This window comes from Tetranychus urticae, chromosome 1 (assembly GCF_039701765.1).
Source record: "Tetranychus urticae isolate SD_2017Ah chromosome 1, NJAU_TeUrti_SD_1.0, whole genome shotgun sequence".
Lineage (NCBI taxonomy): Eukaryota > Metazoa > Arthropoda > Arachnida > Trombidiformes > Tetranychidae > Tetranychus > Tetranychus urticae.
Window position 1 is genome coordinate 26,815,406 of NC_142958.1, and position 26,796 is coordinate 26,842,201.

The window sequence follows — 26,796 nt, forward strand, 5'->3', positions numbered from 1 at the left end:
GGCAGCAATAGGAAAAAATATTGATAGCTCTCAACAATAGATGGTGCTAGATTTGTACTCAAAATTTTGTAAACACGTTTTGAAATTGTTATTTCTCAGCACATGTTAAGCCAGAAATTTCTTTAAATTTAAATTGTTTTGTTTGATTTTATTGTTTTTATAATGGTAAGTAATTAATTTTTCAATACCAATCATATTTTTTGTCTACTATCAGTATTCGTTTATTATGTAGTCTGATACTGAGAGATGTTAAAAAAGTTCAACCACATTTGTTAAGCCTTGAATTATTTTCATCATTGCAGGTTCGGACTAAATTTGAAGATGCAAAAGCAGCCAAGGAACAGTTACTCATTCCAATAGATAAAAAATGGTGGCAATTGAGACCTGATTTATCTGCTATCAAAATAAAGTCAGCTCTCAATTCAGATGAGGAGAGTCTTCGTCAAGAGGCTGAATATTTACTTGAAACGGATCGTAAAAAATATTTAGCTTACAAACAAGCAGCAGAAAAATCGGATTTCAATTGGATAACATCTGTCATTAAAAGTGGTACATTTACTGATCGACTCTCAGCCAATACTCTGTTAATTCAAGATTCCCCGATTCACAATTTACACTCTTTACACAAGCTTATAGACATAGTTGACTCAAAAGGTATCAGAGAATGTCTCATGTCAATGGAAAATTTGAAAGAACTCTTTCTTGGTGATTTACTTTTGAAAGATAGAAAATTAAAACCCTTCTCAGGTAATACTAACTAATCTTACTTTCCATCTTGATATATATTTCGTAAAATTTCTGTTTCATAGCCATTAACGAATTTTCAATATCCTTTTCTTTATCCAGAGCTTATCGGATATTTACATAACAAGCAAGGAGATCAACGTAATCGTCAATTAGTTATTTTCCATTTTGAAGATAAGTTATTGTCAGAGTATCGACGATTTTTGGAAATATTAGCTAAAGTTTCAATGGAAGGAAATGATGCTGTGAAAAGTAAAGCTGTTAATGTGATGTTCGAATTACTCTCTGAAAGACCAGAGCAAGAGCAATTTTTATTGGAAAAACTAGTGAATAAGCTTGGTGATCCCATTCCGAAAAGAGCAGCTCATGTAGCTAACTTACTTGTAAAATTGGTAAACCTGAAGCATCCTAAAATGAAGGAAATTGTTGTTAAAGAAGTAGAACAAATACTTTTCCGTCAACATATATCAGAACTAGCCCAATTTCACGGACTGTGTTTCTTAAGTCAAGTTTTACTTGAACACAGAGACAAAGATTTAGCGTCGAGAATGATAAATATTTATTTCAATTTTTTTGATGCCTCTACAAAAAAAGAAGACGTTAAAAACAAGATGATGAACGTTTTAATAACCGGAGTATCACGAGCTATGCCATATGCAAACATGAAACCAGAGCTATTAGAAAAAAGATTGGAATCGTTTTACAAAGTCATTCATCTCGTAAATCAGAATACTTCTGTTCAAGGAATGGTCTTGATATTCAATCTAATGGATAGCAAAGATTCAGGATTAATAAGCGATAGATTGTATACAATGTTGTACCGTAGTCTTCTAGATATCAACATGGAAACTTGTTCCAGACGAGCTCTTTATTTGAATTTATTATTCAAAGCAATGAAAAGAGATCCTGTTCCTCATAGAGTTATAGCTTTCATGAAAAGACTTCTCCAGGTAAGTCTAAGCAAATTAAAATTAATATGATCAATTATTGATGCTTATTTTCTGCATTTCAGATATGTCTTTATCAGCCACCATCAATTGTGTGTGGTATTTTGGTTTTGATTTCTTCTATTGTTAAAATTAAACCAGAGCTACAAGGAACTCTGAAACCTGTTCAAGTGAGTAAAATTTTGACCGAAGATGACGAAGACGAGCATTACGAGGATATTGAAATAGATGACGAGGAGGAGGAAGAAGACAATAAATCTAAAAAGAGCAAAAGTCACAAGGGTGAAAGTTTGAAGGAAAAATCCAAACTCAGCAAAAAGAAGAAAGATAAGGCTATGAAAGCTGCAAAAGTTGATAGCGTGGAAACAAATGGAGTTGAAAAAGAAAAAGGAAAATCAACTGCTCCTGTGACTTGGATGCATAATAAAAATTTGAAGAATGAACAAAATTCAACAGTCTACGACATCTCAGCTAGGAATCCAATTTATGCAAATGCCAAATACTGTATCAATTGGGAATTAACGTTACTGCAAAATCATTATCATCCTTCTGCCAGTTTGTTCGCTAATAAAATGTTGGAAGGAGAATCGATTAGCTATGAAGGTGATCCTCTGGAAAATTTTACATTGAAACGTTTTATGGACCGATTTGTTTTCCGTAATCCAAAGCAAATTGATAAACAAAAGGCAGCACAAGCAGCGAAAAGCACCGTATTTGCTAGATTAAATAAGTCTAAAGTAACACCAATCCAAGATTTGGCTAACGCACCTAAATCAAATGTACCTTTAGAGGAGCAATTTATTTATGACTATCTGGTCCAAAAGAAAAAAGAAGCTGAAGAAAATGAACAATTTAAGGACAACGAAAGTGTTTCAAGTGAAGACTTCGAAAGACTTTTGCTTAAATTTGAACCCGACATTGATGCTGATACTGATTTCATGAATATATCTCGTAAGAAGGATAAAAAGAAAAAAGGTAAACATGATGCAGAAGGAGAAGAGAGCTCGGGAACTGACGATTCATTAAGTGACGATGACTTTGATATGGATTCGGACGATGAGTTCTATCGTGAGGCATTTGATGACGTTGATGAGGATCTCGCTGAAGTCGAGTTCGCTGGCGATGAAACTTTTCTTTCAGACAAAGAAGAAGAATCGGAAGATGGAGAAGATATGGACACCTCTAAATATAAAAGAAGAGGAAGAGATAAAAATATGGTCAACCTATTTGCTGCTGCTGACAAATTTGCTCATCTGTTGGAAGGAAAAGAATCAGATGAAGAGAATAAAAATAATTCGGACGATGATGACGATGATGATGATAATAATAACAGGAAGAATAAGCGCAATAAGAGAAGAATGCCTAAAAGAAAACCAAATCAGAAATTTAAAAGACGAAGATGAATGCATAGTTATTCTAAATCAATCAAAATTTCTTATTTTTGTTGAAAATTACAATTGGAAATAGCTTTTTTGTAAGATACGACTTCATGTTTCTAATTTAATAAATCTCACTCCTCTATCCAAATCAATGAATTAATCAATTCAACATCATTACTGGTTTCGCACAAGGATTTATCATTCAACTTATAGCGTCGAAAACATTGATAATTTCAGAAAAATAACCCTTTTGATAACAATTTAAAATGTGAAAATACCAAGAAATCACTGCAAACCAATGTCAAATTTTAAAATAGGAGGGAAAAGTTTACTATTTAATCACAAATTTAAAAACGAAATCTATAAAAACGTAAAGGTAACAGAAAAAATAAAAGTGCCAAAATTTGATAACCAAATTAAAAATCTCTAGTAATTTTAATGTATTACAGATGGTGCTTTTTCAAGTTTAAGATTATGTTTTTGATTTCCATGATTTCGATAACAATTAGATTCCCAGTGATAAATTATTTTTCACAACAGTAGAATCAAAATTTCAGTTCAGAATTTTTTTATTTAAAAATTAGTTATTATGAAATTTGAACCGATTACCTGACTACTTTGATTCTACTAAATTGTTACACCAGTGAAATAAAAAGGTTAAGAATAATCTGTTGACTTTCGCCACCATCCAGCTATACCTTTTACACTCTCAACTGTGCTTATCGAATTAAATTTATTGTGTCAAAAAATCGCGAAAATCTGTAACCAAGTGATCTTTACTCAACCCTCGTCGCCATCATAATTATCAGATTCAACATAATCACCACAAACATAAAATATTATACATCAAAAATTTCTTTAATGGAAAGAATGAAGTTTGTGAATTCATTGATTATAAAACTCAACCAGTTGTATTAACTTCATCAACTTGTTAGCCAAAGTCTAATGATATCAAATTTTATATCAATAAGGTAAGAAGAATCTGTAAAATTTAGTGAAATAACCTCAAGTTCACAAAACATCTGAATGTTAATAAATGAACAAATTCAAAATAATTAGTTGGTTATAATTCACCTTATGGTGATTTTTGGTTTCTCCTCTAGTCTTTATCTTTCCATTCTCCCTTTTTCTTGCTCTTTCTCTCTTTTGGTTACTTTTGCCAAAGTTTGCTGAGTTGCTGATGACTAAACATCGTTTGAAATCTCTCTATAATTTGTATTTCGTTTAATCTGTAAAATGTTAAATTTATAAATCTACTTAATCAATGGAGCTATGTTTTGTCGATTACCTTTTGCTAACCTAACCCGATAATTTATGAAATTATGTATATTTCTACCCCCTCTTATACTTCTCTCTCATTCTTAATTTCTTTCTGTCTTTCCTTTGTTCTTCGTGAGTGCTCAATGAGTGATCTGTTCTTAATCGCCACAATTGTTACTAAATAACTACTGCATTGGGACAATTGTAGACCGCTATCTACTCCTTGTTGGTACCACATGAACGGGCTGGCTCTGTTATTTGTTTGCGTCGTCAAACTTCGTGAGGAAACTATGGTACCACACCTCTTGATACATGTCCGAGTGGTATATCGCTTACCTGAAATATCATCGATTTACGGTAGCTTGCTTTATAAACTTTTAATACCATATTATATGTAGACGCTGGGTCTATTTACCTTGTGCATCTTAGATGCATTGTACGTGGAGTTTTAATCTCCTTGATTGATCCATACTTGAAATAATTAAAGATAACATTAACTTCTAACAATTTTTGCAATCATTTATTCATTTAATTTCAACCTCTCCTCTAGAGACGAGGCACAGATAACATTTAAATATGCTTCTCTGTCTTAAGCCTAACAGGTTTAATACATTTCTGGATCCGTAGGCACAAGTAACCATCCATATTTGAGACTGAACTTTCGAGCAAGCTTTCTCGCGGTTCTCTGCAACTTGGGACAACGCCGTGAGAAAGTACTATGATCACCGATCTCACGTTCTTCACAGCTTGAACAACGAGACTGACCTGCCAGTACGCCAAGGGGACACTCACCACCATGATTACCGCGGCACCAACGACACTGCGCCTCATTGTTACACTCGTCTTCACAATGCTTTAAAGAACAGCAACGCTGGCAAGCTTTTAAACCAAGATCGTCATAAACTTCCACGCACTGAGTCCTCCAATTAATGTAGCCATCTCTATCGAGCAACTTCTCTCGATTCTCGCTGCTTATGGTGAAACTTACACGATAGAACAACCCATTCACACGCTTAACTTCGACAACTCGAGTTATTGCATCCAACTGAAAGTCGTTCTGATCCAAGAACTTCTCAGAAAACTCGTCCAAGTCAACATTTAGCGTTGGTACCTTTACGAAACAATACATCCGGGATTGCTCTGTCACTCCCTCGAATATTGAAAAATCCTTTAACTTATTCTGTATTGTACCTTGCACCTCTCGTCTGTTACCTTCAGATCTTAACCCAATCACAACCTTATCCCGCTTGTATTTCACATAACACATCTTCGTATCCCAATCCTTTATGGTAGCAAGCACAGGAGACAATATACCCTCGGTATCCAGATTCTGAACATGTACACCACCAGGTTGATTGAATATCCATAATTCCTTGCGTTTAATTACGCCCTTGTTACTTATCCAACCATTACGTTGAGCTTGAATCTCCCTCATTAACTCTTTAGCGGTAGGCATCACTACATATACTAAATTTTAAACTTTTACTATTTAAAGAATACTTTATCTCTCTCACTGACACGAACTTTTCAACTTGTATCTTGGTTAAATCAGAACAAAATGAAGTTAGATTCATCTATGTCCTTAATTTTAAACTTTCTCTAAGTAATCAATAATATTTACTTGGCATACAAATTATTTCAGTTAACTACAATGTTACCAAGATCTGTGAAGTAACACATCTATGTCACTAGGTCCTTATCTCTTCCAAATTAGTATCGGATTAACAACTGCTATACAAACAAGCTACAATTTACCATTAAAATCTGAGATGTATTAAATATCACTGCATTCCTTTTAAATAGAAATATTTATTCTTAATAGTTACTATTTTGGTCTTATAATAAAAGGACATCCACAACCCTACCAAACTTGGAAGTCAAATATATGCGTTAAGCTGTGGCATAAACAAATTGCCCACACTGATACTATCCTTTAAGGCTCTACTCAAACAAAGGCCTTGTTAACCATGAGATAAACATTGTAGCTGTAACAATAAAACATCTGGACAACTCATGTCGGTTAGCAATAGCTTCTATACTTAAGCCTTCAGTCGAATACGTTCTGCTTCTCTCTTTCTTGTTTCTTCTCTTTCCTAATTTTTTGTGCCATCAACTGGATACACAGTTGGATATCATGAAAGTATAACTGACTCTCTCCCAGATCTCTTCCAAACACATATATATCAAGATAACACTTAATTGCTGCTTCTCTTGTAACTCTAACCTCCTCAGTTCACTTTCATCTGTGTACATCCACCTCGAACAATTCTTCGTGCAAGTCTCAATTAAAGAAAATGTCGAATACTGAAACACCGCAAACACCGGCTAAACCTGTCCTCAGCGTTGCTGAAACTCAGGCGCTAAGAGCTTATATGAAAACTATACATATCGATAAGCCCAAGACAGACATGGAAATCAATGAAAAAATTTCAACATTCTCATCGGACGAACGTGAATCTATGAGTTCCCTATTAACAAAAGCAGTCAGTTCTTCAAGTTTAAAGTCTCTTGGTCCTGTACTTTCAAAACAGATCAAGGACGTGTTCCGTCTAATGAACACCAACCAAGTTGATGTGTCTCCTGAAATGTCACCAGCAGAACCGGTACCTGAATCGGAAGATCCGAACGCAGCAGCTAGAAGTGTCCTAGAAAGAGAACTCGCTGCCCAAGCAAGCTCATCCTCCTCGTCTGACACCTCACAGTCTGTCACAACCAACAAGAGAAAACAAGATTCGGATACCTACAATGTTGTTCAACCGAAAAACGTTAAATACTCTACTGAGGCGGTTCGCAGCTCACATATCTATCCATGGACCTCCACGGGTGATCGCGGCTTCAGCATTCAAGTCACTGGTCCTGAATACAAGAAGAATATGACAACCGAGTTTATCAAAAACCTTGATGAATACTTTGGTCGTTTGATAACAATAATCGATGGCGACTCAAACGCGACTGTTGTTGTGGATAAGGAAGAAGGACAAAAGAAGCTCATCGAACTTATCAATGCTGCTAATGCTGGCCTTGTTGCAACCTGCCTTCCTTTTCGATTCCCGATTATAAAGTTATGGATAGACAAACGCCAAGCTGGTACAAATTGGTCAGCGATTGTTGATGAACTAAAAGCCTTCAACTTCAAAGGTCGGACCTTCCGAGACAAAACTTTCAAGTTTTGGAAGCTTTTTGGCTCGCCATATGCCAACCATGCCTTAATTGCCATATCAATTGATCCGATGATCAGGGATCACATCATTAGAGCCCTCAATGGCAAACTATGGTATCGAGGTAGACTCTTAGAAGTCATTGATCACTTCGCTCTTCGCAAATGCTACAACTGTGGTTCATGTCGACATTGGGTATGCACTGAAAAACAAGAGAGATGCCTTCGTTGCTCAGGCCCACACAATTTTAGGAATTGTAACTCCCATTCACCTAAGTGTCCTGCATGCAGGGGCCATCATGAGGCATTCCACATAGAATGCCCACAAATGAAAGAAGCCATTGACAGACAAATGGAACATGTTGACTACACTTATCGTGACATAATGTGGCAACGAGGCTTCTAAAACTTAGGATGTCATAGCGGCATTCTATGGAAACGCAAGTGGAAACATTGACTCTCTCTCTCAGCCTTGCACCTTATCTTCTCCTTTTTTATCGCCTCTTATACTCGTTTTTATTACCTACCCTTACAACTATCTCAGAATGAACAAAGCACGCCCACCTCTGGTAGATAACATTTAAACATGCTTCTCTACCTGTAGATCAAACACTTTTACACTCGTTCTTGTGCCAACAGTTCTGATCCTCGAATCCTGTAAAAATGGACTCAACTCTCACCAACTTACTTGATATCTGGATAGCTCAAGTCAGCTCATATGACAACCCACCTCTTGATCTCCCGACACCAACAGAACTCAATGCGTACAAGGATGTCATACTACAAATCCACGATCTTGACTCCATTGAACTCCTATCCCATGGTATTGATACTCAAACCCTAACAAACATACTCATCATTATCTCCCATATCCTCAAAGTCAACAACAACCGCGAACTCAGAACCTTCATTCTCAATATTATTGAATCATTACACATACTTGATACTCGAACTGTCGAGTCCTCTAATGTATACCCTCTACTAGATATTCAAGTGGTACTCAACTCAATGGACGATAACTGGCGACCTAACCTGCGTATCAAAGCCCACACTCAACACACCAACCGTAACACGACAAACAGAGTCAAAAGACAATTCATCCTACAGAAACCGATAACCTCAACTCTTCTTGAAGAAGCACTGAATACCTACAACTCGTGCATTCAACCTGTTCTAGTTGGATGGTACTATTTGCTCCAATCGGGTGAGATATCCTCGACTGATGAAACAGTGGAAGCGTTTCGCAAGATGCACAATGTCCCCAATGAAGTCTATGTACTGGTGAAGAGATGTATTGGTCCACGGATGTACAAGTTTATAATCTTTGTGAGAAATAGACTTCAATATCTGATGTACAAAAACAATAAATTCATCTTCAAGTTGGGGAATGAAATGATACAATTCAGCTCACAAGCAAAGTTTAAGTTGTGCAAACAATGCAACATCACCTATTCGGGGGCACACCAACCAATACAATGTACTCCACTGTCCCGCTAACTTACTAACTTGTCCATCATCATACACCTAAGCCTTCAACGCTGTATGGAAATTGTACTAGGCTATATACTCCTAAATTGCTTCTTTTCCCTCTCTCGGCCTTGCCTTCGGATATATTATTACTACGAACATTTAACCTTTTCTCATTTCGCTCTTTCTAACATATTTTTTACTCTACTCACTTACTTACGATTCTTCCTTTTTTTACTAACTTACAACTCATGTAATCATAATTTGTCAATGCTTTCCACAATAAAGTTGCGTCTTGAATTAAACAGTTATTATCTTATAAACCTAGAAACTCTCGGTGAAAAATAATGAGTCATTCGCTTATGTCTCGGAACTGAATAAAAACACACACCTAGATAACATTTAAACATGCTTCTCTAGGCTTTATTTGTTTCCTTTTTCTACTAAGATTATACTTTATTCTTAAAAGTATGGATAACATATAAATCTACATATTGTCCTTTAAACATAAAACTATGATGCTGATGCATCGAGTCCGAGTTTTTCCTCCTCCTCTTTCTTGGCTCGTATTTTCTTCATTTCATCCATGACTCTCTGCTCCTCTTCCTCGAAAGAATATATCTTTGATCGGCCGATAACAGGTAACATATTATCATACTGAGATGACTGAAAGAAATGAAGACTACCAGGAGTTGTCCTTCCGAAAATTCTAGGGTTTACCTGGTATATCTTACCGTTGTTAACATCAACATAACCAACGTCTGTATGCATAGTTGGATAGGTGTGCCAACCCTCTAACTTGTCACCAGCGATAGGCTCACGATAATGCGGCCCATAGGGTACCCCATCGGAATTCAACCAACATTTAAATTTCACAGTACTGCACAAACGAGTGTAAAAATACTTCTCATCATTAAGACTCAGCTCCAGCCTCTCAGGTATACTGATTGAATCAACGCCATATGAAGTAAGAAAACACAGCGCCTTAGGTGCATATTTCAATCTAGCTGAGAAGATACTTCGGATCTGGGCTCCACAAACTCCACCATCGCCTACGTTTTGACAAAAGAACTCCTGTAGTTCAGCCAACCTGTCCATTCGATCTAACAACTCCTGGAACTCCATAACTCCATCCATAGCTATCACCGGGCTGGTGAATGTATGATTGAAAGGCCCCTTCACGCACCTTCTACAAGTATATGTCAAATCGAGTCTCAAAAACATAACATTGTAGTGTTCACAACACTCAGAAGCTAGTTTCCACATCAAATCTACGTATGTTTCACGCTCGTCACCTCCCGCCTCTGAATATGAACCATCGCAATACTCTCTCAGCAGTGTACACAAACCAGTAACCAACGTATTATGCAACAACAAATCACCCTTTGGTTTCTTATACTCAGGTTCTGCCACAGGGGAGTTCGACCGTTTCACACACTTTCGATCTATCAACACATCCAAGTTGTGTTCATCGAAATCGCCATCTCGAGCCACCTTACAATAAATACGCTGCAACTTTATAAAATGCTTATTCCATATAAAGTCGGGTTCGATCATATTATACGGTCTACCAGGTAAATCTCTAAGCTCTCCATTGTTTCTCATGATAGTTATTCTCGCATTTATGTCGAACAGAACCTTTAGAAATGGTAGACTATGCAATAAAGGCAATACTGCACAAATTAAATAACAATGCCCTGCTGCGTTTGGATACCCAATTAGACTGACGGCCTGCAATAAAACCTTTTTCCATTAGTCACTTACACTAAAGCCATATAACAAAATTTTAACAAACCTGCAGGAAACGAGGCCTCTTTAAAAGAATCTTGTTGTAAAGGCGGTACAAACTAACATCGCTTGCTTTACCCCGTGTCTTTCCAGCTCCAACACTATACAAAGTCTTAGACCCGTTTCCAATTAATGACAACACCATATACTTCTCATCTTTCCCTTCACAACGACAATCAATGAGTCTCTTCCCGCTCTTCATCCAAATGGGATCATAAAACAAAACATTCTGGATGAAGTGGAAGGAAAATCCATTAGGAACTGCAATTTTCTCCAATTCCTGGTAAGTGCTCCAAGTCAAATCGGTGAATTTTACTTCACTATAGCTCATTCCCTCGACCTGCAAAGAGACACTTCTTTAATTACATTCTCATAGAAAATTCACAAACAAAAGCAGTACACTCACCATGACTCCAAAATGGCTTACCGACGCCTGAGAAAAAGAATCTTAATTTAACACATGAATTACCAAAGGGAAAAATGCGCGAAAACCTAATCATAACATATTAAACATATGACTTGCTTAGAAAAGCGCGTCAACTTCAAAATTGACAATTACATCTACTCCTCTTTGTTTCCAACCAAACACATTAACACTTTTTTAGTCTTTTATTAGATAACCATTAAACTGGCTTCTCTATTTATATGATTTTTTTGCTGTGCCCCACTCGAACACGTAACTACCCCTCGAAATTCCGACTGTCTGTTTCCGAATAATCAGAATGCACCTCTATCACATCAACCTCAACAAACAAACTGAACTTACTAAGCATGCCTTTGATCTTATTTCAAGGAGACGAAATATGTGCATCTCCACTAATGAACCGAATCATAGGATTGCTACAAGCCTGTTATCAACACCGAACACCTTCTCGAACAGTTCCACAGCTCTTCTCTTCACGAAGGATATGCTAACAAAGGAGATTCATCTCAATATTCCTGATGTCACCTGTGTCCATGTGAAGCGATACAACGTTATTATACTCTCCATATACGTACGCACTTTCACCAAAAAACAAACACTCCAAGCACATGAACAATTGGAACTAATCGACTCATTTCTACAACTCAACGAAAAAAGGGAATTCATTCTAATGGGTGACTTTAACGCTCTACACCCATCATGGTCTGCTATACCGCCAACTGCACAAAGAATGCCATTAGAGGTTGGATGTCATATACACTCAATAATACAACAACACAACCTGGAGGTCGTCAACAATAAAGGTATCACAACGCGAACGAACAAAACAATCGACCTGTTGATCAAATCTAAAAGTTTACGAATGTCTACATGCCAAATCTTATCATTCGGACTAGGAACCTCTGATCATAAGGCCATATACTCCAAACTGACTGCCAACCCAACGTCAGACAGATCAAACATTTCTAGACACATACACATCTATAACTGGACCATAAAATCAGCCATAGCTCAACAGCATACACAAGAATCATGGAATAAGGACTCACCAATCATAGTCAACTGTAGACAAATCAAACACTTTCCGAATATCAATGGTCGCTGGGAGACACGTACCATAACTGAACGTAAGATAAGGAAATCCAAACCCTTTCTTGCTCCGAGATCAATCACTGATAACAAAGTGATATGGCAATTGATAAACAGACATATACAAAGAGGCAAACCCAGAATTGACTATGAAGATACAGTCACTCAGCGTTCTAAACAGGAACAGCTCAAAAAGTTCTCAAAGATCAAACCAAGATACACTGATTCACCCTCTAACATCCCGGGTAACTTATCGGAAGAAGAGATTGACCTTATCCTGAAGTTCAATGCCAAAACATCCAGTCTAGCTGCGGACGACTTTACACGAATTACATGGAACAAATTTCATCAAAATAATAAATTTTGGATAGTCAGAACAATCCAACAAATCTTTAAGTACTCACATGTGCCTCAATTTCTCACTACGCTTGGGTGTGGATTCGTCCCCAAACACAATACGTCGGAACTTCGTATGGTTAAATCTCCCTGTTACTTACTGAAGATCATAGATAGAATCCTAAAGAACCGCTTACTTGACAAAATGCATATACTAACACCGAGTGGACTCCAATATGCTTACATGAAGGATAAAGGTCGCACCAACTTTCTCTATGACCTCTTAACTTCACCTAGAGTACGAACCACAAGTTCGATAATAAAACTTGACATCTCTAAAGCTTTTGACAAGGTAGATTACAATGCTGCACTACTACACATGGAACGAGTTATAGACAGCTCGACTCTACACCTGATTCAGTCAATCTTGACAGGCAGATTTCTGACTATCGATCATGACAAACAAAAGCTGTACATGCGAGATCACACTGGAGTTCCCCAAGGTACAGCACTAGGACCGCTCCTCTTCATAATCTCACTCGATCCGGTTCTCGCGGAAATCAGAGCAATAGGAATAGATTGTATGGCTTATGCCGATGACATTGTGGTCATAGTGACTAAGAAACATACCCAACTGATACCAAAAATTCTTGGAATCATCTCATCATGCCTGTCTAAAATTGGACTGACTCTGAATCTAAACAAGACGGAAGTCCACAACAGGGCGACAATCAAGGAGAACCCACTTTCAATTCTTGGACATGAAATCCTCTCACTGAGCTATCCGAACATCGCCAAATTCCGACATACATTGAAACAACGACTATCAACACTCCTACTAACTCACTTCAAAATTGGCCCTCTAAGATTCCGAACTCTCCCTCTTCGATGGAAAATACTCATTGTCAACTCAGTAATCCTACCTCGTATAATGAAACATGAACTTACCCTGATCATACTCTCACTAAAAACAGATCAATCCAAACTCAGACACCTAATACTTCAGCTTACAGAGACAATCGGGAGAATCATCACAAACATTAATGGGAACCGTTTCTCTTCATGGCGTATACCCTTCATACAAGGCTACAAGAACCCTATTCTACCGTTAATGAAAGAGATTTTCATGATACACATAACTAAACATGGATACGACGGGAAACCTGGACTCACCCCATACTCCCCATATATGAAGACAATAAACAACAGAAATAAAACCTCATCCACTCATCTCCCCTGGGTGGTGATCCTGCGAAAATCCATTGGTTGCGCCACACACATTCAATATCAATGGATATACAAGGATATAAAAGTTCATCAAGAAACTATCAACCTGAATCAAACCCTGAACTGTTTTAACTCCGACTGCATTGCACTTGAATATCTGCTAAAAGAACACTCGCATCAACCCATGATAATACAAATGACTGAAAACATGATCAAATATGGCGACGGAGAGTCCACCTATGCTAGATGTATTGCGATGATTAAACATAAATACAACACTGGGTACTGGTTCTGGACGGAGGCAATGACCAACTATACTCCAACATGGTCACATCAATTAGCTTACACTCCTGACCCCGTCTGGAACCTTTACAGCATCAAAACTGTCTGTAAAGATGAAGTAGACTCAATCATGAAACAGATATGGCATGAAAATACTGGATTATGGAACATCTTTTATCCTAACATCACAACAAAGAACAAACGTCGCCTTCTGAAACTTCAAGGCAAACTTTGCCACGTCTTCTCGAACTATCCTTGCTGTGAAAATCGCAAAAAATCACACTACCTACACCTCTTAACTGAATGTGAAAATCTGACGTCCGAAACTCACAGAGAATTACTGAGCCCTAGTCTTTGGTCGATAGATGAGATGCTACCTAGTGAATTCAAACTTCTAATCAAAGCCTTAGACAATATTAATGCCATACTGGATGCTTATAAATACATAACTACGTTAGAAGATGATTCCGAATGAGAAACGCCAAATTTCACAGTATAATGTAAACTATTGAACACTCCTCTAATAAAACTATTCCTCGTATATATCAGAATGTGATTGTACGCTCTATTATTATGACATTAATCATCTAACATCTAAGCCATGCCAACCGTGGCTATCGAGGGGTGTTCTAAGACACTCAGCCACTAGGCCCACGCCTGCATTCATGCGGGTGCACACCTTTTTGCTTCTCCAATCCGGTTTGTTTGGTTTATTACTTTTTCTTTTCTTGTGCTTCTTTTTTACCTGATTGACTTCATCTGTATTAGTTTTCAAGTCTAGATATGTTGACATGGTTGTTAATTTTTATTAACATTCGCAGTAAACCAGTTAAACATTATCATCATTTATTTTAAAACAGTTAACTTATCACCTCACAGACCAAATCAAAGTTCAACTGTGCTCTGTTTACTTCATCTTTAACCCTGGAATATTTTTCTTTGTTTTTATGAAGTAAAACTACGCCAATATTTTCAGATTGTTGCTAGTTCAAGGTGTGTTCTCTTCACTCACATCAACATTCCATTTCATTTTCATCTTTATCATCATTACTCAACACTATCATCGGTATTACTATCACCACCAATATTTGTTACTTTCAAACTTCACTTTTAATGCAAAACCCTACCAGCCATTTGTTTCCCCACGAAACAGGTCACAAAAACGTTTCAATAATACTAGACTTTTTTAGAAATCATTTTTTTACCACCTGAGAATTTCCGAGCATAATTCTTTAGAGTCTAGTCCAGTCAACTCAATTCCTTAATGTGTAAATAACACTTTCATTTTGATTAATACTTTTATTTTGGTTGATAGTTTTAAAGTTATAACTCCATAATCATTTCTCTTATCGCTTGTAAACAGCTGAAGCTGCGCGTATACAATTTTGATTAGTTGTTGGGAGCGATTTCATCGTATAGTCATTGATTAAACCACCAATTCATTCATTTATGCGCTCAATCTTAACTTTAAAATCTCCCAATCAAGTACATCTAATTGTTATCAGTTTAAATAATTTCTTTAACCAGCAATAGATATTTTTTAGACCGTCTCATGTATTTCAATGGATTGTTTATTGTACTATCTTTTGCCCACCATAACATGAATTCAGTCCGTAAGCTAGTTACATGATCTAACTCATAATTATAAGTTGATAAAATATGAAGGTGTTAGTCATTGTTATTGAGGCTTTCATTTCTAACTTGTTGCTTTTTTTCTGGTTTTCAGTAGTAAACATTTGTTACCGATTTTCTGTCTTTTACATACCATCTTCAAGAATTTTAAAATCCTTTCAATGTTGCCCAAAACTTTTGAGAATGATTTAATAATATAATCACAAAGAGTTACTACAGATTAGTTAATGTAGATCCAACTCCAGCTTCTCAGTCAATGATAAACCCATCGTTTAAATTTATACAGCATTACATAGATGTTACCAGTGATTGGTAGCAAGATTTTGTGTTAGTGCCTGCAAGTTCATCCCGTTGAATGACCCTAAACGTTTGATTACCTTTTTTCTTTTCCATCATCTTTTCATCATTCTTCTCTTACGCCTTTTCTCTTATTTAGTACTCCTTCCAATAACAAGCTTTTCAGTTTCAACAGATTAATTTATCATCATCTCATTCTCTTTTCTCCTGTTAAACCCTCATCAATCCTTCACAGCCATCTTAAACCATCATGTCGTCCGCTTCCAACAAGTTGCATGTCCATATTTAGTTCATCCTCGTGTATTCTAAATTTAGCTGAACATGAGAAACTTTAATTTCTCTCTGCTATTGCCTCTTTCTTATCTCATCTTCCTTGGCTTTCTCCCTTTCACTCTATCTGCTTTTATTCCAATTCTCCTGATCATCACCATCATTACCAGCAAAATAACACATTTTTCTAACATGTATTTTCTTTTCTTTCATAACAGAATCTTATCAACATCACGGAAATCGGGTTTGATTGATAAAATGGGTTAGCTTCGATGGATGTTAAATGAATCTCATTTTTTGTTAATACTCTTTGGATGTCCAATCTCACTGACACAATCAATTAAACTCATCTGGTTGTCATTTTTTCGAGAGACTCGTAAAGGCTTGCCATCATCAAAATAAGGAATAAAAGTGGAATTAACATGCACCAATTATTTGTGGAAGTGTTAACCAAGAGAGATCTCTCCAGAGCCGGCGATTTATTTTCCATCGAGGATAAAAGCATTATCACTGATTTGTCAGCTTTAATTAATGAAATCCAACGAATTTCCAGCTCTAGAGATTTCAATAAAGTCAACAACGATCAAAGTGTCATCGAAATTTGCTTAGCTCGCATTACCTCTGCTATTAGGTAAAATCATCTGTCTCATGTTTGAACTTTATTGAACCCAACACCATGTGCTTATCAATATGTCTAATATTTTTTATTTGATTTTTTTCAGAGATTCGGGTACAATAGAGGAACATGCACCAGCTTTGGTTTCTCTCTTAGAATCATGCCTTCAACATGACCTTAAACCAAATAAAAAAGATGAGGATCCACCACATGCTAAAATAGCTTCCGATGTAGTTTCCTGTATTTTTCTCAATCACACTAAAAAATCATTGATGAGAATCGCGGTTCCAGTGGCCATTAAACTACTTCATCGAGGGAATAAAGAGTTGAGCAGAAATCTTTCAAGTTATTTGTCACTTGCTGCCATTAACAATGCTGAAGTATTGTCACCTCATATTCAGCCCATTATCGATTCCATTATTGGTGGCAACTATTCTTTGGTGCGTGTTTTACCAAAAATTTACACTGTTAACAAGGAACCTATTCATGATCATGTAATGGCTCTTGTTTCACTTTTACCTCAATGTGATACACCGGAAAAGCTCTCTTTACTTCATCTTTTTGCTCTAATATCCAAGAACAAACCATCCATTTTGGAATCAAATTTACCACAATTTAGCGAATGTTTGGCTCAATCTCAAACAGCTTATCAAACTTTACAAATTTTCCTTGATATGGCTCAAGTTGATCCAAGACCTTTTGTTGAATATGTTAGTCGTGTTATTACTGCTTGTGAACTTCAAAGTGGAATGCTTTCAATAGCTGCCCAGTTTCTTGGCATTATTGGTAAACTAGACGTTGAACAAGCCTGTGACTGTGTGCGTTTCCTAACCTCTCAATTGTCACGATCCGATTTATCAACCACCATCACACTTTTGCGAGAGATCAAATCAATCGTTGAAGTATTTCCATCATTAATTCCATCTTTTCTCAACCAAATTCTAGTACAAACGGAAAACAGTTCTTCAGCAACAGTTCAAATTTACCTTCAACAACTGAATACTCTCAATCAACAAGTAACATCATCAAATGCTATAACAGTTGTCCGTGTCAATTGTGATAATAATTTGGGCAAGACAACATCTGGAACCGGAGTCCCTGGAAGCAGTTCATTAACTAACAATAACAATTCTGGTTTAGCTGATTCATTAATATCAACTTCATCCTCAGCCCAACACCAGCCTCGTTCAAAGGGCATCTATTCGCTGTCAAATAATGCTTCAACCTATCACCATCGAAGTATTCCACGATCTGCTAACCTTCATGGTATTTCATCGATATCGTCTTCTTCATCAACAGGACAACCTCATTCTCTCCATCACCACCACCACCAACAGCACTCTAACATTTTCAGCCACTCTGGACCTTCACATTCCAGTACATCATCTACAAATGGATTTTATCGTTCCATGACTACTTTAGGTTTACCTAGTTACTCTTCTCGTCATCAAGTTAACCGTCGATCCATTGAAAGTATAATGGCAGGTACTACCGCATCGGGTTCACAAAAAAGTGCCTCCTCATCTTACCTTTTAGCTCTACAAGAAAAAGAAGCTGCTGCATCCAAATCAAAAACCGTTGCAACCTCAGTCGACTCGCAACTGCAACAGGGTAACGCTGCCTTTTCCTCAACCTCATCTCACTATAACATTGAAGCTTCCCGGTCTGAAGGTATCTCAAGCAGTTTAAATTCAAAATTACGGGCCACATCAAGCGGGGAACACCTTAAACAAAGTCGAACCTCTCTTCTTGAACCTTATCCAATGAGAGATGCAGTTCAGCATTTTTGTGAGAAACACATTGACAAGATAAAAGCTTATATGCAAAAAATTTCAGTTAAAATACCATTACCTGTTAAATGTACCATAGAAGAAAAAAAGGCCAAGAAACTTGCCAAACTTCACTTTGTTTGTCAGGGCAAAGGAACAAATTGTTTGTACAGTAAAACTTTTTTTACCATGAAGACACGAAACGCACGAATTTGGATTCATCTCATGTTTCTGGCTCTCCAAGCCAAAGCACCTACCGCCTTATGTACCAATGAAGCCTCCGTTAATGCATTGAAAAACTGTTGGGATACACTTAAAGCCGATAATAAAACCTTCCTTACCTTAGTAACTTCATCCTTTCCCTCTACAAAAGATCAAGATTTGCTGATGGCCGAGTTAAGATCTTCACGATATTTCGATGTCTTTGAATTCAACGCTTTAGCTAATATCTGGGGCTGTTTTCTTTGTAATCATCCTGATCGTGCCATTGAATTTTTACAAAACTCGGAACCTGTTATTGAGGGCCAATTAAAGGAGAAAAAAGGCAAATGGAAGCTCTTTCGTCGATGGAGAACTCATTATTTCACTCTATCTGGACTTAATTTATCTTATAGAGAATCGGTCGGTATCTATTCAAGCTCATAGCTCGGTTATGCTCTTTTAATTCATAGTTTCAACTGTTACAGATTCACTTTCCCATCTCGTTCAGTTTCACTTTTTGTTGTTTGAACATCAACTTTCATTTTATCTCAGGCCTAGTATTTTGTTCAGTCATCCAGATTAGTGCTTCTTCAATTTAGCTCTGAGAAACCTTATAGACGTAAACTTCACATTGATCTTAAACAAAGGTTCAATTGTTTAATTGTTTACCTTCATTTCCTCTTTACAGTTAATTACCTGATTTCAGTCTTTACAGTGTTTTTTTATTAATTTGTTATAAAATTTACTATTGAGTAGTTTTCCTTCAACCAATTAATTGTACTCTTCAATTATTTCTAACCTTTGCAATTTATTCTTGCGCTTCTATCTTATTGTTGATTTTGATTACTTTTCTGTTGGAGCCATTCCTAATTGATTAATATTTAACTTTTACAAAATCATTTTCAATCAATTTTGACTAATTTGGTTTTCATTTTTCCCTTAGAAAGACACCAAAGAAACTCAGCCGATCGAAATCGGGGAAATATTGAGCGTCAAAGCCATTCCCAGCTCAAAAGGAAGAACTATTCCTAAAGCTTTTGAAATATTCACAAACGAGGATAAAACATACGTTTTAAAGGCCAAGAATAATTTAAATACAGAGCAATGGGTTCAATGTTTATCAATAGCCATGGCACATTCACAAGCAAAAGACACAAATGGTTGAATGACTTTATCCTGATAATTGGGCAAAGATGGTCATTATTTTACTTGTTTAACTTAATTTAAGACGACAATCAAAAGAAAGGACAAAATCATCAACGAGGACTAGTTCACAATCCATATACCTCGTCGATTTTTGTTGATTGATAAACAAAAAAATGTACGAAAAAAAGGAGACAAAATCTTTCAGTTATTTCCAGTTTTCAAGTTAACTTACTTCCAGCAAATTGAAATTGGCAAACATCACGTTAGAGAAGTTTCATAAATATTCAGATTAATTAATTTTAAGAAATCATTGAATCGATACAGAAATATTTTTTTACAATACAGCGTATTAAGCTTACAATGTTTAATTGTTAGGACTGAAGCATAAATTGACAAAACGTGAGTTCCACAAATCATCTTCATTGAGCTCGAAAATGCAGAATCCTAAAGATTTCTTATTTACCAGTGTCAATTTCAAGAGAAATACATTTTTAAATTTCAACTTTACTCTTCAATAGTCAAAGTTAACGTTTTACTGACTTACATCACTTCGTGTTCACTACCCTTTTGTCTTCTACCTTTCGTTTTTTTTTGTTTGTATGTATTTAATAGATTCTTATACTTTTTTACATACACTTTAATAAATAATGTTTTTACTTCTGTGATTACCTTTTTAGCTTCATTAATTTATCAAAATGCTTAAATAGCTGACTATTCATTTTCCCTCAGCAAGCTGCTTCCATAATAGTTGTTTATCGGATTATCACCAACGGCTGGATTCGAGGCTCCTGACGAAACTTTGACTGCTCCATTTGATTTAGCTAATTGTTGTCGAGCTGATTTCATTTGAGATGGCAAACCTTTAATTCTAGAAGACTGCTTGGCAGTTGATGGCGTTGGTCTTGCATTAAGTTCATTTCTAGCATCGCCCTTGTCAGTTGTTTTTCTTGATGCTTTAGTTGGTGCTTCTGCTTTTTTCGGTTTTGTTCTTGTTTCTTCATAGAAAACTTTGGGATCTTCTGCAGCCGATTCAATTTCAGATTCCACAATGCCTTCTGTTGATGCTTCTGTTTTTTTATCGGTTAATTCGTCATCCGAATCATCATCATCCGAATCTTTAATCTTAACCGTTGATTTAGCTGTTGTTTTAACAGTTGTTTCTGTAGGTTTTACTTTATCCGTTTTAGCTTTGGTGGCTGGCGATGTATCTTCGGTAGGTGCCTCTGAGACCGTCTCATCTTTACTTTCCTCTGAAACAGTCGTTTCTTTTGGTGTCTCAGTAGTTACTGAAGTCGTTTCCTCTTTTGACCCTTTTGTTGTAGTCTCATCTGTAGTGGCCTTTGTGGTAGCCTTATCCTCTGGTGCCTCTGTTTTTTGCGTTGTAGTTGGAACAATTGTAGTGGTTGAATCTTGTGGAGGTGAAGTTGATGCTGAGGTTGTGATTTCAGAGCTAGCTGGTGTTGTCTTATCTTCTGGTAACTTTGTTGTCATATTCATAACAGATTCTGTTGTTCCCTCAGAGGTTGTTGGCACTGTTGTTTTAACAGTCGACATTTCTGTTGACGTTGCATTTTCTGGGATTTGCTCTTTTGGTCCAATTTCTGTAGTGTTTTTGTCTGCCGACTATTCAAGAAACACAGAAAAATTGCATTAAAACAACATTCGAACTGTTAGATAATAAACTCAATACACCAGATTTCCCTCATAAAATCAAATTTACCTTTGAGTCTCCAACTCTAGTCACAACTCTGGTGTGAACCGGACAAAAACCAAGTATTGTAAAAGGCCAGAAACTAGAACACTGCAATTAAAGCAACATTGGTCAAATCGATATCAATCACAAACATTGGACAAAAAAGACTCACATCAAAAAAAGTAGATTCAACTGGACAGCCCAAACGGAGAGGACAAATGAATAGATTATTGTTTTATGTACAGAAGCGCGAATCGATAGTAAACTCACCTTGCGTAAAACAAGTCAAGACGATTACACTAAACCATAATTTCATAGCTAGCAAGTGTGTCACAATTATATCTGCTTTCAAAATGGTGTTAAAAGAGTTTATCAATACTGGTAATCAAGTGTAAATAAAATGCAATTTAATGTAATGAATTTACTGATCGATAGTTTGCTTTCAACGGAAAGTGAGAAGCTTATTATTCAAACAATCATCGTATTTGTTTAACCAAGCAGCTTGTTCAATAGTTGACACTTGTTCAGTCTATATCACTTTTCAAAAGCCATTGTTTAAGATGTTTTAGATCAACAATTTTTCCGATCAAACCTTTCAGGTTCTGGTTAAAAACAAGTCAACAAACAAATCAACACTGAAGATGATATTCTTGTGATTTTGAGTTTAATAATTCTGTAAATTGTGACTTTGAAAAACAAAATTCTCGTGATTTTAGCGTAAAAAATTGAACGGAAAATGTTGGTATTACTGATTATCTAACGTCCTTCGCTTTATTTAATCATCATGCTTGATTGGTTGGTAACGTTATAATTTTATATAACTTTGATTATCATTAAGCTAAGAATACCATTTTTAACTCTAGGGGTTAAATTAGCACTCATGTTTTTAACCTTGAATAAAGGGCTGTGAATATGATTTTATTGCTTAAGGATTGCTTAATGACTAATAAACAGCTTAACAATTAACAAATACCGGATTAACACTGAGCTTTTCAAAGAGTCTTTGGTTGAGTTGCAAGTTAAGAGTAATGCTTAAGAGTTAACATGAAAAGTTGATTTACTGCTGTAAAAAAATGGGAAATTCAATTATTTTTAAGTTCTTTTCTTCCTTTTTTTCACAGATTCATTTTTAATTACATATTATTCAATAATTTTACTCATGTAATAACAATGTATTCAATTGTGAATAAGATGACAATCGAAAGTCTAACTTTTACTATTCAACTTTCCTCATTCCAAGACAATGAAACTTGTTGAGATATTACATCAATAGTGAACAACTTGTACCAATATAAAAGTAGACTATTGGTTGATTGATCAACTTTCAATCTAATTGTGAATCTACTTGGAGGGTGAAGCAGGTAATTTTAGCCGATTAACAGGACGAGTTACCTGGAAAATCCCGATCAAATGGTTAATTGACTCATGGTAAAATGTCTTGTCAAAAGACCATCATTTTAAACCATTGAACAATTTTTACCATCCCTTGTTGGAGCAATTATTATCCAATCTGTTGATTCACATTTTTCATTTTCTGGAAAATTTGACTCAATTTAATCTACCTTAAGATCAAATGATTGGGAAAATTGATTAACAGCTTTTAAAAAGCCACATTAGTTAACAAATCACAAGTCATGTCCAATACACTGTATAAAGGAAACAATGGCAATGATACAGTTAACCATAGTTGTAAAGGTGATGAGAAAAGTGAAAAACCCAGCAAAAAACATTCAAGTTGAAATAATTTCAAGATTGTAACTCAATCTCCAGTTGACCCTGAACCCAATGTGACTAACATTCACCATCATAATGACCAATCATCAGTACAGAGTACAGTTTAGTACATTAAGACAGGTAATAAAAAGAATGGAAAAGAATGGAAAAGAAAATGGTAAAAAGAAAAAGAAAAATGGTGAAACTTGAAAAGCAAAATTTGTCTAAATAGGCAACAAATAAAAAACGGTTGCTTACTAAGGTTCAATTTTTAAGGCTGTTTATTAGTTGAAACTGAAAGTTTGAACTGTTGATTAAGATAATAGATGATCTGGAAAGCTCCAAAGATGACAAGATTTGCCATTCTCTTTCGTTTACCGAGTGAGCGAAAGTTTTCTTAATGTAATTTGCCTAAAGCATTCTTATCTTTTTCACTGTCTTATTTTCTGGTTCTCCCTTTTTTTACATGGTGAAGGTTGAGTTTTACTTTTCATCTAAACTTGTTCCTCTAGCTAAAGATTTTCCCGGTGCATCATCCTTATCATCCCCATACCATTATCATCTTCGTCATCCACTGAAATATAAGATAAACCTTATTTTAACAGTTTTTCAAATCAGTTTAAATTCTAACCTTATTCTCATTGGTTCTTCTCGTTTTTTTTTGTGTCGTCAAGTTTTTCAACTCACAGCTGGCTTACACTTGCCACCAGTTTATTTAGACTTTCATTCTGGTTGTCCTTTGTTTCGATTCAGTTTGTATTTCAAGTGCATTCTTTTCATCCACCTCAAGTTTCATCAATAATTTACAATGGCGTTGTTGGTTAATGCCGTTTTAACAGAAAATGTCAACGAAGTTATTAGGTAAGTCACAATAAACCTTTTCTTTGATAATTTCTCTCAAGAATGTCTTGCTTTTTTTGTATCGATTTGATACGGTGAGGTTATTTTTCAATGCTGATTTGTGTTCTGAAAATTCTGTAGCTACATGTTATTGACTTATGTAAAGTTGACAAATAACAGTGAAAAAATGAAACTATATGAAATAGGCAAGCTAATTAACGTGATTTATCTTTGAACTTTAATTTACTAATTACTTACTAATTTCTTTTCTCTTTTCATTTTTCTTGTTTTTGCTTTCATTTATAAAAACAGAACTGAAACTGATGAAGATAGATTGAAATTTAAGATTGAAGAGCTTAAACAAGTTTGTTTTGAAGAGGTCAAAGCTCATCCTAATGATTATGATCCAAGAGATGTTAAAGCTTTGGAGGCTGACAGTGAAACTGGAATCATGTTATTTCTTGAATCAAATGATTGGAAAGTTGAACCTGCTTTGGAAGCAATCAGGCGTCATTGTTCATACAGAAGAGAGAATGGAGTTTTAGACTTGAAGGTTACCGATATTCCAGTTGAAGTTCATCAAACAGGATTATTTATGGCTAAAGGTTTCGATAAAGCTGGCCATCCTTTGTTCTACATCCGTCTCTCCGTTTCACCTGGACCTAAAGAGATGCATCCATTGATTATCAAACAATTTTTACTTAACTGTGAATCCGTCAGAAATATGGTTCTTGAAAAAAACAAAAAACTTGCCATTATATTCGATTGCAGACAAGCTCAAGTTGATATCGGATTATTACGGGAAATTCTTGACATTTACACTCAAAAGTATCCTCCTGCAGCCGAATATATTGCCTTTTTGGACATGAACTTTGGCTTTAAAATGATTCTACAAATTATCAAGTATTTCTTCCCTAAATATTTATGGAAAAAGATGATCTTCATTGACCAGGAAGCTTTAAAAACCATGGTGGATCAAGATAATTTGCCATACTATTTAGATGGAAAAATTGAACCTTTGTCAAAATCTGAGATCTCTGAATGCCCCAACCTCGCTGATTATGCTAAGGCCAACAATATCAAAGATAAAGTCTATGAGAAAATGAAGGCACATCTTGACAAGCAACTCTCAAACGATTCTTAAATGCTTTCAATTTTATACTCAATATTTTCAGCTTTAAGCCTGTATATATTCATTTTCAGTACACTCTTGTAAACTCATGCATTTACCTTTTTAATTGACCAATTATGGTCTTATTTTTAAACATTGGAAAACTTTGTATTGTTTGTAGTGTATCAAAATGCTAAACAATAAATCTTGATTGAATCATGACATAGTTCCGCAATCTGAAGTTGAATCCTCCATGAAAATCCTTTGCCCAATGTTTGAGCTCGAGTTGAACCAAGTTAATGGTAAAAACAGCTAACATGATTAGTAAATCTGAGATAAGCGAAGTGGAAAGAGTTTAAATCGCAACAAAAGTTGAAATTAATTTGATTATCTAACTTTATCCAAAAAACTCATGTTTTTTTCTGGTAAAGAATGTCCAACAACTTAATACTTTATGATTTAGTGTCTGGCAAGTCGTTAATTACATTCCCATATCCATTCTTAATTGAATAGGGAACTGAATCTACGAACCATTGAAATTGCTCAAATACATTCAAACAGAATTAACGTAATCGGAACCATTGAAATGACAACTCATGAATAAATCATTAACAAGTTTTTATATGATATTTAATATAAGCATTTTAATGGCCTTATTCTGACCCAACTTGGTCAAATTGAAAACCTAAATTGTAAATAACAAGATCCTATGCAATTTATCACCACTGATCTATTCAATTACCAAGATTGATTTTTACAGGAACAAAAGGAGAAGCAGTAAAACCAATTCCTATCTTAAAGGCAAGAAAACAGTTTCACCAGAAAAAAATAGATGAAGCTAATTGTTGATGAAAGATTCACTAAAATGGTTGCCCAAGAAAAGACACAATTGATCCATACAAGTAAAGCTCACCACAAGAAAGTAAACTTGCTCATTTATCTAAATTCAATTTAATCTGTTGATTACAATGTCAGGTTTTATCAACCAATTAGCTAAATAGCAATTAATTCAATCACTTAGGATGTAAGATTGAAACAAAAGTCACAAAAGTCGCCAAAAATAGAGCAAATTGTATGCATGCAGATGATATAACCATTGAATCCAGCGAGTAAAATTAAATCAAGCCAACAGAAAGAACAGCAATTTTGCCTATCTAATTCAATTTAATCTATTGATTAGAATGCACGATCTTATAAACTATTTAGTTAAATAGCAATTAATTCAATAAATAAGCAAGATGAGATAAATTGTAGAAGGATCACAAAAAGAAGCGTAAAAAGTGTTGAGAGTATGGATACATCAACACAACCAGCAAAAAAACAGCAAACTTCTTGACAATATAATAAGACTTTCAATTGATTAATCATTTATGATACAAATGGAGAAGCAAATATAATCAAAATAATA

At 35.6% G+C, this 26,796-nt stretch overlaps 4 protein-coding genes across 10 annotated transcripts; 3 read left to right on the forward strand and 1 right to left on the reverse strand.

Moving 5' to 3' along the window:
- The first annotated feature begins 78 nt into the window (after nucleotides 1-78).
- Noc1 (Nucleolar complex protein 1) lies at nucleotides 79-3,218 on the forward strand. The gene is made up of 4 exons (XM_015931972.3): nucleotides 79-165; nucleotides 303-747; nucleotides 847-1,694; nucleotides 1,757-3,218. Exons 1-4 carry the CDS (start codon nucleotides 163-165, stop codon nucleotides 3,092-3,094), a joined length of 2,634 nt encoding a protein of 877 aa, XP_015787458.2. The 5' UTR covers nucleotides 79-162; the 3' UTR covers nucleotides 3,095-3,218.
- Nucleotides 3,219-3,606: 388 nt separating this feature from the next.
- melt (ventricular zone expressed PH domain-containing protein melted) lies at nucleotides 3,607-20,699 on the forward strand. Of its 7 annotated transcripts, none has more exons than XM_015931978.3 (4): nucleotides 3,607-4,041; nucleotides 16,518-16,930; nucleotides 17,022-19,305; nucleotides 19,829-20,699. In XM_015931978.3, the coding sequence occupies exons 2-4, from the start codon at nucleotides 16,722-16,724 to the stop codon at nucleotides 20,048-20,050; spliced, it is 2,715 nt and encodes a 904-aa protein (XP_015787464.2). In that variant the 5' UTR covers nucleotides 3,607-4,041; nucleotides 16,518-16,721; the 3' UTR covers nucleotides 20,051-20,699. The 7 variants fall into 7 exon arrangements, with proteins under 7 accessions (XP_015787464.2, XP_089122143.1, XP_015787462.2 ...); XM_089266017.1 differs by having other exon boundaries at nucleotides 3,663-4,041; nucleotides 19,833-20,699; XM_015931976.3 differs by lacking the exon at nucleotides 3,607-4,041 and adding an exon at nucleotides 14,782-15,093.
- Nucleotides 20,387-22,166, reverse strand: LOC107364345 (uncharacterized). Its single transcript, XM_015931678.3, has 4 exons — nucleotides 21,995-22,166; nucleotides 21,897-21,916; nucleotides 21,752-21,832; nucleotides 20,387-21,654 (listed from the first exon to the last, which is right to left on the reverse strand). The coding sequence occupies exons 1-4, from the start codon at nucleotides 22,038-22,040 to the stop codon at nucleotides 20,743-20,745; spliced, it is 1,059 nt and encodes a 352-aa protein (XP_015787164.2). The 5' UTR covers nucleotides 22,041-22,166; the 3' UTR covers nucleotides 20,387-20,742.
- A 2,022-nt stretch (nucleotides 22,167-24,188) lies between these two features.
- Nucleotides 24,189-25,610, forward strand: LOC107364610 (motile sperm domain-containing protein 2). Its single transcript, XM_015932033.3, has 2 exons — nucleotides 24,189-24,298; nucleotides 24,590-25,610. Exons 1-2 carry the CDS (start codon nucleotides 24,246-24,248, stop codon nucleotides 25,419-25,421), a joined length of 885 nt encoding a protein of 294 aa, XP_015787519.2. The 5' UTR covers nucleotides 24,189-24,245; the 3' UTR covers nucleotides 25,422-25,610.
- The last annotated feature ends 1,186 nt before the right edge of the window (nucleotides 25,611-26,796 follow it).